General features: G+C 38.5%; 1 protein-coding gene across 2 annotated transcripts in view; it reads left to right on the forward strand.

Annotated features, from left to right (window-relative positions):
• The window catches only part of NEK7 (NIMA related kinase 7), a 106,112-nt gene that overhangs the window by 78,489 nt on the left and 14,255 nt on the right, over positions 1-13,368 (forward strand). For both annotated transcript variants that reach the window (XM_074317080.2, XM_074317079.2), the window contains 2 exons: positions 7,223-7,317; positions 11,420-11,533. In XM_074317080.2, coding sequence (XP_074173181.1) covers positions 7,223-7,317; positions 11,420-11,533 — 209 coding nt within the window. The remainder of the gene's footprint in view (positions 1-7,222; positions 7,318-11,419; positions 11,534-13,368) is intronic.

A 13,368-nucleotide genomic window follows, 5' to 3' on the forward strand; every position in this document is an offset into this window, starting at 1 on the left:
CTAGGACTTCTAATACTGTGAATAAAAAGTGGCGAAAGTGGGCATCCTTCTCTTGTTCTTGATATTAGAGGAAAAGTTGTCAGCTTTTATCATTGAGTATGATGTTACCTGTGGGTTTGTCATATATGGCCTTTATTATGCTGAGTTATGTTTCCTTTATACCCAATTTGTTGAGTTTTTGTCATAAATGGTGTTGTTTTGTCAAATGCTTTTTTTGTATCCATTGAGATAATTACATGACTTTTATCCTTTGTTTTCTTAATGTAATGTATCAAGTTGATTGATTTGCAGATGTTAAAAACATCCTTGTCACCCTGGAATAAATGTCATTCAGTATGGTTATGATTTTTTAATGTATTTTTGAATTTGATTTTTAAAAAATATTTTGTTGAGGATTTTTGCATCTATGTTCTTCAGGGAGAGTGGCCTGTATATTATTATTATTATTTTTAAGTGTCCTTGTCTGGTTTTGGTATCAGGGTAATGCTGGCCTCATAGACTCAGTTTGGAAGTGTGCATTTATCTCTAATTTTTTGTAATAGCTTGAGGACAGTTATTAACTCTGTACGGTTCAGTAGAATTCGCCTGCGAAGCCATCTGGACCTGATCTGTTATTTGTGGGCAGTTTTTTTGATTACTGATTCAATTTCATTACTATTCAGATTTTCTAGTACTTCATGACTCAGTCTTGGAAGATTTTATGTTGCTAAGAATTTATCCATTTCTTCTAGGCTGTCCAATTTGTTGGAGTATAATTATTCTCTGTAATCCTTTGTATTTCTGTGGTATCGGTTGTAATTTCTCCTCTCATTTCTGATTTGATTTATTTGGGTCCTCTTTTTTTCTTGACAAGTCTGGCTAAAGGTTTATTGATTTTGTTTTTCTTTTTTTAAGGCCAGCTCTTAGTTTCTTTGACCTTTTCTATTTTTGTGTCTCTATTTCATTTATTTCTGCTCTGATCTTTATAATTGCCTTTCTTCTACCTACTTCGGGCCTTGTTTGTTCTTTCTTTGTCTAGTTCCTTTAGAGTTCTTATTTGAGATTTTTCTTGTTTCTTGAGGTAGAGCTGTATTGCTATAACTTCCCTTTTAGAACTGCTTTTGCTACGTCCCAAAGATTTTGCAATGTTGTGTTTCCGTTTTCATTTGTCTCAAGGTGTATTTTGATTTCCTCTTTGAGGTCTGCATTTACCCATTGGTTATTTAATAGCATATTGTTTAGTCTCCACGTATTTGTGTTATTTCCAATTTTCTTCTTGTATTTGATTTCTAGTTTCATACCACTGTTGTTGGTGATGATGCTTGATATGATTTCAGTCTTTTTAAACTTATTGAGAATTGTTTTGTTTCCTACCATGTGCTCTATCCTGGAGAATGTTTCACGTACACTTGAAAAGGATGTGTGTTCTGATGCTTTGGGATGGAATGTTCCATATATATCAGTGAAGTCTATCTGGTCTATTGCGTTGTTCATAGCCACTGTTTCCTTATTGATTTTCTGTCTGAATGATCTATCCATTGATGTAAGTGGGGTGTTAAAGTCCCTTACTATTGTTGTGGTGCTGTATGTTGCCCCTTTTATTTCGGTTAATGTTTGCTGTTTACATGTAGGACCTCCTATGTTGGGCACACCGTACGTACAAATGTTACATCCTCTCGTTGGATGGAACCTGTCATTGCATTGTGATGGACGTTTACTTTTCAACATCACACTTGGCGTAATACAGGTTTCGTAAACAAGTCCTTTTCTATCATTACTGTTAGTTTATTAGCAGTTCTATTTTTTAAGTAAAACATGTATTTAATTTTCAAGAGACTTCTCTTCTTAGTACCAGTCCTGCTTCTGAGTGGCTTACGCCATCATAGCCTAGAATATGGGAAGAAATACAAAGTGACTTTAACAGAACTTAATTAGAAAAGTTAATCTGCTATAAAATCTTACCACATATATAACCCAAAGGTGTAAATAAGTAATTGAGGGGTAGTTATCTGCTATTACAGCAAATCTGCATTTGTTGTATATAAGGAAGTATTTCCTGTTGGCTGCTTGCTCTAGTGAAAGGGAAAAAACACAAAAACGAATGAGAACAGTTAGATTAATAATGTTCCAATGTGGCATTTTACTTGCTTTGCTAGTGTCCCCCAGAAGAGGAAAGATAGAGAATTTTCTTTTTGCAGGTACAGGTGTGAATTTGGTTATTGTATGTGTTTGTACATGCTGAAAATAGAATTGATTTTTTAAAACAGCTAACTAGAATGCTCTAATACCGATCCGTGTGCTAAACAAATACTTAACACTCCTTGCTGGGATGTGTGTGGGGTTCTGTTGTTGCTGCTGAAGGATTAACTCCTCCCTGCCTTTCACAGTGAGACAAAGCCTTCTCCGATTTTGTGATGCTGCCAGCAGAGTAAATGCATGGCCATCGTTCAAACCAGTATCAGAATTTTCACACTGGAGTCTCCTGAGTGTACAATTCATGTTCCCCACACTATTTCCAAGTGCGATATAGCCTCTGATTTCAACTTGGAAAATTAGTGTTCTTGAAGCAGGCATTAAAACAGTTTCATTTTGGGTGCCAAGTGCCACCTGTGGTCACATGCTTGCTTTCCCACACCTTCCCCAGCACCTCTCTGTGACTCTGTCTTCAGCAGTCAACATGGTTTGGAGCTGCAAAGGGAGCATATGTTCAGGCTCTGCTGTAGGTTCTTTCCCCACTTCATTTTTCACTTGCAGCCCTTTCTTGACTTAAACAGATGCTCTGGGAAGAAGCTATTATCTGGTTTTAAACTGTGCACATTTAACCTCTCCACCTGCACAACAAGTATTTATTAAAAACAATCAGAGTAGCGGCAGGACAGCCTAATTTTCACGGGTGGTCCATTGAACCCCATCAAAACCAGACCCAAATTCCTGACTTTTCATGCTCTTAACTTTTAGGACACTTCTCTGCTGCTTAATTTGGAAAGATAGAGATTTTTTTCCAGTCACATTTTACAGTGGTCAGTTTTCATGAAATAACTGTTTAAATGCAAGGGACAGAACTACTTGGGGTGAATTCCAGGTCCACACTTTACTGTTTTGTGATCATTCCAAATTACCTGACCTCCCAATGCCTCCTCTGTAAAAAACGGTAATAGTGGTAACATCTTGTGACGCTATCCCATAATATTCCCCACGTCACTAGCCGGTGAGCCCAGGAAGTCAAGGACTCATCCTGTTCACGCCTGGCTCCAGCATCTAACACAGTGAGGTGTCATTGAGTAGAGGCCTGACAAGCGTTGGTTAGAAGCTCAGCAAGGCAATCCACGTGTGCGTCTCACACAGTCCCTGGAACAAAGCGCCAATAACAGGAACACTTTCTGGGTTTTTCCCCCTCGGCATTAGTGAAAGCTCTTCAATATTATCAGTTACACTTAAAAGATGACCAATTTTATTTCATAAATGCCTTTTGCAGAAGAAATATTGATCTACCACTCAGCCATGCTGTATTGACCCCAGGTAATACTCCTTCAATGAAGTAAGTATGGCCTCGCCCAGTTAGGTCTGCCAGGGTCGTTTCCAGGCTGACTCGAGTTTGAAGAACAGGATGAGAATTAATCCCTAGTCCCTGAGTTGAGTGTATCTTCTTTTTAATCAAACCAAGGCATAAGGTGACTCGTGTCCTTTTAATTTTCTCAACAAGGAATGTTAAAGGCTTTCTTTTCTTCAGGTTGCTCTTATTCAAGAGAAAGAAGCAACATTTCTAAACTGAATTTACTTGTTTGTACTCGCTGACTTAAAACACATCATTCAACCGTCCTAGGTAATAGTTTAAAAAAGGAATATGTTACTTTTTTCCATTCCACTTTCCATATGGATTTTTCTAGGGTTTTTATGAATGCTGTAGAATTTTAGAGCAAAAGGGGTCTCAGAAAGCATCTCCTCTTTCTCATCCCTGCTTCTCACAGATGAGAAAAAGGGATAAAAAGAGAAGTTGAGGCTAGTTAGTGGCAAAGCTGAAATGGGAACAGATTTCTGACCTTTGACTGATTTTTGCCCTGCCTCTCTTGTTTAAAAAGACAGCGAACAAAAAAATAGCAACCCCAATCTAACCACATAAAAAGACCTTCAGTGGTTCTGTTTTTTTCTCATTCAAATGTTTGCAGAAATTTCAGTGCTAAATTTTAAGCTAAACTGTTGAGAAAATTCTATATGTGACTTGTAAACTTTTCTCATATAGCTAGAATAAATCAATTCAATGAAACGTTTTTATATTTGAATGACTGTCTAGGATTTTCAGTTGTTAGCAGTTTTCCTTTAATATTAGCCTTTCTCCGTTTCTATGATGTTCTCATCGATTTCTGACTTTTACTCATGTCAGGAGGTTAAAATGACACAGGTGTCTGCTATGGTGAAATATGTCCCCATTTTACCTACAACCGTAAATTCTCACGACATTGGTGGATTCTGCTTCGCGCACTTGCCACGCTCCTCAGTCCAGAGTGATTTGCGTGATCGTTTTAATGTCTAATCACATCACTCCACAACTCGCCCTTTTCATGTACAGCTGTTAAAAGAAGTCTCAACATTCTGGAGGCCATAGTAATTAATAGACACAGTTGTCATGGATTTCAAAAAGGGTTTTTAGCAAATACGTATACTGAATTCATTAAGTTAGAAATGTGGGAAACACATCACTGCATTTGAGTGCCTTTCAGGTTTTCCTGAGCATTTAAACTTTTCGGCTGCTCTGCTTGGTGGAGGTAATGGTGAGCTGTGTGTGTGTGTGTGTGTGTGTGTGTGTGTGTGTGTGTGTGTGTCTCAGTTTCCCTGCCAGCGTCAGAAAGCGAAGGTGCCCTTTAGGGAGCATGTGAGACGGAGGTAGTGGGACTTCCCTCTTCTGCCTGTGCTCAGCAGTTAATTGTGAATTTATCTGACGAATAATGGTAGTGCAGGGCACACACTTTCTCCTCTTACTTCTTACATAACGACTCTTCTGGAAATGTGCCATCAGAGAAGTCGGTGGCACACTTAGGTTTACACCTCAGTGTAGATTCACGATGCAGGTAAACATGCATATTCAGTATAAAGACTCTTGTTACTTCCAATAGGAACAACAATCAGTGTCTAAGGAACTTTTTGAAACGACCTCCAGCACCTCACTGCCATAGGCTTTTTCCTACATCCATTTTTCTTTTTTCCATTTTAGGTGTAGTTTAGTGGAAATCCTGATCATTCTTTTTTGCTCTGTGAGTTCAGTTTCTGTTGCAGAGAAGGTGTTACACTGGGGCTAATCCCTGTAAAGTGCTAGCATTTGTTCTTCTGTTTCCCTGTCATCAATCTTTTACACTCGTGTCAAACCCCTAATGTGCCCCAGCTTCCCCAGAGCTCCTGGTTAAAATCACCCTTGCAGTTGGTCAGCTCTGACCCTTGAAGCCTCAGTGTTCCGGGCGCCCCCTGTGGATTCTGGAAGCCTCTCTGCTCATCCCTCACTGCCAGCCCCGAGCTTTATGCCGGAGCCGGCAGCCTGCACTCAGCCCGGTTAAGGGCCGCGTACCTGCCACCCTTCCCGGGATGCAGGCCGTGTGTCAGTGTTTCCAATAATCCAAGTCGGTTGTGCACACTACAGCTGAATGGGTGGAACCCTCGAAGCTGGATAGCCTTTGGTTTTACCCAATAACAAGACCAGTTCTTTAAACCCAGCTATTTCTAAAAGTTTCCTGGTTTTTCTGACCCGGACAGAAATCGGCAAATTGGCTGGTTTGTCTTCAGAGGAAATGCTACCATGCAATAACTTATTTCTTAAAGTTTGTCTCGTTGATTTCGTGCCCGAGGAGTTTGTATTTTATTTAAATTTCTCTTCTGTTTGTATATTCTTTTCACTTTTCTTCACCTTCATAAATCCTTGCTTTCATCCATTCTGACCAGGACTATGCGTTGTTAGTAAAAACGGATTCCCGTACAGATAGGGTTTCTTATGAATACATGGTTCTGATGTTTTCACTGTTAGCACGCAGTTTCCCCACGTGACTGCTAGGTTGGAACTTTATTTCTTTGGAAAACCGACTCCTGCCTTTGAGGATGATGCTATGCTTGTTGCTGTGACTCTTCTTGTGTCTCCTAAACACCCATATTCAGTATCGTGAGTTATAGTCTTGTTAAAATTGACAGTGAATATCTGGGGCGTTCTTGAAAATTAATAGAGAAAGGAGAATGTCCTTCCTTTGTTTTTCTGTGAGTAGCAGTGTATTTTTGGTAGCTCTTGCTTGAAGCAATTAGAATCCCTAAATGTTCTCAAACTTTGATTTTCTATTTGGTACAAAAGCCTTAAGCTCATGATGGTGAAATAGCTATCTAAGTTTGAAATTTAATTATATGCACTTTGAAAGTCACTTAAATGTTTTTGCTCTTCAAAATAGGAAGCCTTTGTTTATTTTTAAGTGTTTAATAAATATTTATTATATTAGCATTTATTATGTTAGTGTTTTCTAAAATGGTCATAAGAAAGAGAAGAAAGTATTAGCACATCAAACAAACAAACAAAACCAAAAATTGTCCAGAGAATCCCATCTCTAAGATGGTCTCAGTAGGAGTAATCATTCAGATATTGTTTCAGCGATGTCAGAGACCTTTCACATGTTATTTTATAACCTTTGACATACACAAATCTGTTATATTCTTTCTAAAGTAGGAGTAACTAAGGTAGTGAAACTTATTGATTACACAGTTTTGAATTTTAAGAGCTGCACTGTGTCCTAAGGGATGTTTCTATAAAAGTTAGTATAATTTATTTATGCATAGTCTACCAAGTTGTTATGTATTACTATTTATACTTAAAAAAGTTATTATATTATTGTGCTTACTTCTTTGGGATATGCAGTCATATTCTTTTTAGATAAAGAGGTGGAGTCAACGTGACTCACTTCACTAGGTTTCCTTATTAGAATTGCCTTCGTTCCTCTTTAGCTGTGTCCTCTCCACTCTCCCTGGCGCCATCAAAAGGCAATAAATTGAGACTTGAGCCACTGCCCCCTTTTCAGTTGGGAAAGATGTTAATGAGCTGTTTGAGAGTCAGGAAGTAAAGAGGAAATTTAAAAGTTTTGAGTATTCTGAAAAACAATTTTCTGATCGTAATGAATTATTTCGGGGACATTTTTAATCCAGAAACGTGCATGTAATTCCTTACCGCAGCCGCGTCTTCATTTTTAAGCTCCTCTGGTTTGACTCGGTTTGTTCTTTGCAGTGGGTACACCTTATTACATGTCTCCAGAGAGAATACATGAAAATGGGTACAACTTTAAATCTGACATCTGGTCTCTTGGCTGCCTACTGTATGAGGTAGGTAATGTTGAGAATTCCATGTATGGGTATATTTCTGCTCACGGTGACACATTTCCCTTATTATAGTATACACATATTTTGTCCTAGTGATGTTTAAGAATTAATATTTTAAATATGAAGAGTTAATTCCATGGCTTAGTAACTGCTTTTATAGTGGAATTTAGTACCTGTACATTCTTACACGTTTACTTCCTTCGATATATTTTTAAAGTGTTTCCTTTTGATGAGAATTTTATTTTAAAAATGTTTTTATTGTTAATATGATCTGCTTCAGCATATCTTATTTATAAAAATGTATATTTGAACATCTCTGAAAAAAATTTCTTATCCATGCATTGTAGGAGAGGAATAACGTAATGAGTTTAAAACATGAAGCACAGTAAATATCTTTATCACTTTTTTTTCACTTTACGTAGAGTAATTGGACTTTAGGGATAGTATGCAAACAGACCTTTCTTCTAGGTTATCACTTAATTTCAATTCCATGAATAACAATTTGTATTGGTCAAACTCAGTGACATACTCTCTTCTGTTCTGCTGCTGAGAATTTCTCAAAGGGAGATAAAATTGTGTAGGTAGATCCTGAGGCAAATATTGCCATGCAGTAATTTCGATGGATAGAGGAAAGCATAATGTCAGCCCATTTATACCCCTGTGATAAAATAATGGCATCAATGGGTATCTGAAGCTAGTGACTTCGGTCATTTTTATTAAATTAAATTGAATGGTAGTCTTCCTAGAAATAACAGGCTTTGAGTCAAAGCTGTTAATTTAAAATTAGTCTATAACTAAGTCACTCCTTTAATAAAATAAAATGGAGGAAATAATACACGGGATCATCTCCCCACTTTAATGTACACAAAGGAAATCTATGTGGGTAGATAGCAGCCATTGTATTTCTAACTCTGTATTTTGTGTCTCTGAGCCTCTTAACTTAAATGAAATATGTAATGAGTTCCTCTGTTATAATTGTTCCACCAATACTTGAAAGTGAAGCATAAGAAGTTTTTTTTCAAATGTGTATCATGATCTTTAATTGTTATTTTGCTGATTACAGATTCAAATTTCCAAAATTTAAGAGATTATTTATTTTGCATTTATTTATTTTGTTCTCTTTACTAAAGTGACTAACGACTACTTAAATAGAAAGGATTTTTAAATGTTCTTAAATTACATCCCTAGGATAATTTTTATTATGAAAAATTATGAATTAATGATGTAACAAAATATGTTTTTATATATGCACATGAGATGAAAAGAGTTATTTCTGCTCACTTTATTATATTCTGTTATAATTTGATACAATGTTGAAAAGAACTATTTGATTATATTAAGTTACTGTAATGTTTACAAGTCACTTTGCACATTTTAAAATATTTTATACTTGTTTAGGTGACTAACTTTAGATTCCTTCAGACCCTAGTCTAATATTATCAAAGCAACATTTTCCTTTTCAACACCTAAAAGGAAATAGCAAATTGGATTCCACAAATAGATGAAATTGAGCAATGAAAAGGAGAAAGTTTGGTCGAGGTAATAAGTGTTTGTTTGGAAGTTTGCATGATTTTTCTAGGGCCAGCAGAGTCATGTCAAAACTGACCTAATTCTTCCCATTCTGAATTCACCTCTGAGAGGCAGTGTCCCTTTTTTATGTGTGCTGAAAATGATCACCAAAATAAAAATTATTTCTTTGGACACTCCTACATCCATGAGTGATATGTGTTGTGGATGATTTTGAATTCAGGTATTTATCATGTGAACATTAGTTTTCATTTCAGTATATTTTCTCGATTCCTGCATACAAGTCATTTGGAAGAACTAGAATTTTTCTAAAGATTCAACTTACTTTTATGTTATTATCTCCTTCTAGTTCTGTTTTAATATGATGTTGCTAGAAATACCCAGAGTAATTTAGCTTTAGAAAACTGGTCATAAGATTGCATACTTATATTGTGTCCCACTAAGAATTTACAATGAAGGAGTCGGGAGCCTTTTTTGAAAATGTATTTGAAACTCAGAGAATTAGACTTTCAAATATTCTTGAAACCTCAAAAAAAAAACACACAAAAAAAACACAACCCCCCCCCCCAGCAGTACAGTTTTAATTGATATGCAACAAAGTAGGCTTTACTAATTAAAACCAAGATGCTGTGCTTTTGCTACACGGACCTTTACATGGAAAAGTAGGTTTTACACATTTCCTTTATTGTTCAGCTCAGCAATTGCATCCTTCCAGGGTTGTAGGTTGGTGGCTTACAGTTCAAAAAAAAAGAGAGCTGCCACCAGCCCTGAAGACAGACAGTGGGCTTTCGTCCCTCCGACATCCCTAGAATACTAATCAGGAAAGTCAGACCCTGGAGGTCAGAGAGCAAGTCAATCATTCCAGCCATCGCCTCAGTGTGGAGGATCAAATTAGCCTGAAAAATTCAGCTGCTGGGAGGAGAGGCGAGCAGCTGTCAGGGGCGGCATCGAGATGCACTAATGAACCAGATGAATAGTGCAAAAGCTGGAAAATAAAAACAGGACAGTTGACATTTTTCATCTGTCAAAGCAGGAGATGCATGAAAATATACTATTCCTGTTTAACTCCTTAGGGGACTTTCAGATTTTTTTTTTTAACGCTGTACAATTGAGACAAAAGTCCCGTAATGAACTCCTAGCGTATGATCATGAATGTGTGGACACTCGCTCTGGGGCTTCACAGTTTACATGTACAGTATGTTCATTAAGGCAGCTTTTTAATATTCTCTTGTATCGTAAAGTGAGTGCCCTTGCATTTTGGACAAAAATCGTGATTACGATTGTAGTTCCTCTTTTAGAAATTTCTTCTCCAAAGGAGTGTTTGCTGTTTATGGACATTCATATTGTTTTTTTTTTTTTAACTTTTCCCTCTTCGTGTGGAACACATATCCCTAAGGTGGTTTTCTCTAGGTTTCCGTAGGCTCTGGATAAACGGCAGGCGGGAAGCACATGTGCATCTCCTCCGCGTTAAAGGAGTTAAAGGCTCTGAAGGAGTTAAAAGTCTGTCTGGAGCGCCAGAAGACAGATGAGAGCCATTTTCAGCTTGTCCTGTCCTCACTGACGCTCACTGAGTAGCACAGCATGCACGAGCGTGTTTCACACACACTCTGCCTGTCTGGGGACTGTACACATTGTCCTTCCAAAATCAAGCTTATTAGCACATGGAGAAAAGGGTGACTGACTTGGGGGCAGCCACACACGCGTGTTGTATTCTTGCTGCTGCGGTTCAGAGATTTAGAAGGTTTGGAACAGGATGCAAACACTTGGAATTGAATTTTTAGTTCGTAACCCTGCTTACCACGCTACTTGCTTGCACTTTAAATGTCAAGTTAGAACCTTGTCTGAAAATAAATTTAAATTCCATAATGTCTTTTTTAAAGTTGTTCATTCTGTGAGGCATTTTTTTTTCTCCTGCGTAAATATCTCACGTGGATGCCTTCAAGTAGCTGCTAGCACTTACAGAGCTTTTGAGCGTGTTTAGTGGTTTTTGAGACGTTATCAAAAGAAAAAAGTTCTAATCATCGTAAACTACTTGAATACAAGTTACAACATTCAGATTGAGAAGACTTTTTTCCCTACAGAAACTATGAATGTGAGATAAAAGGCTATGCATTCTGTTCCCTAAACCATTGCTAGATTATAATTCAATTTTAACTTTAGTTTTACGTTTTTGTTATATTTTGGCCATTACATGTGCGATATATACCATCACTGCCTGTTTCATCCTGAGATAAACTAGTTGCTTTTATGGTATTATAGTTATAAAGAGCTTTAAGTTGCTTTATGTTCTTTTTCTTAACATTGTTTTATATTGTGTACGCAATAGTGAAATAAATACATGCTAACTATTTCTTCCTGTTAGGGAATTTTAAACGTTGAAAACAATAACCAAAAATTGAAGTAAGATGTTTAGAACTCACTAAATAATTGTCCGAAAAGGGTGTTTGTAAGAATCAAAGGCCCAGGTAGCTGTATTTAAAGTGTCTGCAGCCCTTTGCTCGCCCGGCGTAACGTGCTGGATGAGAGCTCCTTCCAAGTGATCAGTAACTATATCGGTTTGCTTGGGAGCATTTTGCAGATGGCTGCCTTGCAGAGTCCTTTCTACGGTGACAAAATGAACCTGTACTCGCTGTGTAAGAAGATCGAGCAGTGCGATTACCCTCCTCTTCCTTCAGATCACTACTCAGAAGAGGTAAGTCGTTTCACACCGTGTGTCCGTCCAGTGCTCATCTGGCTAACACTTGGCATTTTATTAAGAAATTGTCCTTTATCCCGAAATACGGATGACACATACAGGTGGCAGAAGTACCCTCTGCATTGTTTTCAGTCTCATGGAGACTTGCTGTTTAGAGTTGACGCTGCAGTTCCTAATGTGGGTTGGGACACATCACACAGTGAGTGGCACAGACGTGGCCGTTTCTAGGTGTGGGAAGAGCCAGGCTGACTTCACAGCGCTGGGAACACAGCCGAGGGCAGAATGAACGCCCCACCCTAGGCTCCAGGTCATCGGCATCGGGAACCCCCTCCCCACAGTCTCAGAGCAACAGACAATTAGAACTTTCATTGTGGGCAGAACGCCCTCCCGTTCATGTTTTCCAGGAATGGAAACAAACATGCCTTCACCGCAGGTCTCGGCCTCACACTCAGTCCCAACCGCCCTCCCTCACAGCCTGTCCCACCGCCCTGCTGGTGCGGTCATGCCATCGGGAGGCATTTGGGGTTGTCACTGTAGACGTGTGACAGAGCATTTTGGCCAGAAGACCTTACCAAGGTCTGAGTCTGAATCCTGGCTCGCTAGGGTAACCTGTTGACATGGGTTGTTTTGGCTGTCCCCAACCTCCAGTGTTGCATTGCACAAAATCTCTCCCACTTTAGCCTGATACATCAGAGTTTGCTAATATTTAAGGAGCTATGCAGAATAGCAGGGTCTTGAGTTAACTAAATGTGTTCTCATGACCCTTTTTGGAAAGCTCCTTGGACATCTACCTAGAGAAAGCACTGTCTTCAGTCAGGACGTCTCACCTTCCCATGAGCAACAGAGTTCCCCACCTCCAACCCCCTCAATGAAAAGAGAAAGGAGCAAAGGAGAAATCTAAAACAATTAACGTTCACTTATTAGGTGGTCTTGCCATTCTTTGTATTGTGAAATGAGTAGCATTTGCTTTTAGTTTTATATAAGGAAAACTGTCTCAGTGTAACTTGAATAATAAATATCTCTAAAGGATTTTTACCATATGTAAAGCATTTGGGGTCCTAGAATGTTCTAAGTATCTTTTTTCCCTAGTAGTTTTGATACTGATAATCAGTGATGCCTGCCTTTTCGTTTCATAGCATTTGTATTCTGGTAATTAGAATAAACTCTTACCAGACAGTGGTGATAATTTAGAAGTATTATTTTATTTGACGTTAATGCTATTAGGTTAGCCATTTTTAATTACTATTTTGGGTATAGCATATAAATATGGCATTTCTCAAAACCAACTTCAGAACTCCAGGCCTGAAATACAGTGCGGTGTGAACAATAATGCAAAATGACCGCGAGAATGTCAGGGTCCGTCCTTTGTTGTGTCATTCATGCTGTCTCCTTTTTTCCACGAGGCGCATGAATATTTCACATATCTGCATCCTCATCCGCTATTCTTCTTGACTAATTTTCAGACTGTCTGAATTTGCATTTCACATGGTAGCTGATTAGGAGACGCGAGCAGCAGCGAGGCCTTAGCAGGCGGTTGCCATGGTGACCTTCAGCAGGATTTTAATGATGCTACCACTGGTGGTTCGTTGAAGTCGGCCTGCCTGCAGGGTCACTGCACCGCGGCTAAGTGTGAACTTGGCTGCGCGGGCTTCTCAGCCAAGGGGCACGTATCAAAGTCTGGCCCAGATAGAAGGTCTTCGAGTTGGGAGAGGAAAATAGATTCCACCTTTTTACTTCCCTCCATATAGTTTCCAGTTTCGAAAAGAAATGTAAAGCAAAACATCTTATATGGGGTCCTTTCCAAAAAAAGTCAGTATGATTCCTCCTCTTGG

This window comes from Rhinolophus sinicus, chromosome 6 (genome assembly GCF_057876585.1).
Source record: "Rhinolophus sinicus isolate RSI-liver-muscle chromosome 6, RSI-T2T, whole genome shotgun sequence".
NCBI lineage: Eukaryota > Metazoa > Chordata > Mammalia > Chiroptera > Rhinolophidae > Rhinolophus > Rhinolophus sinicus.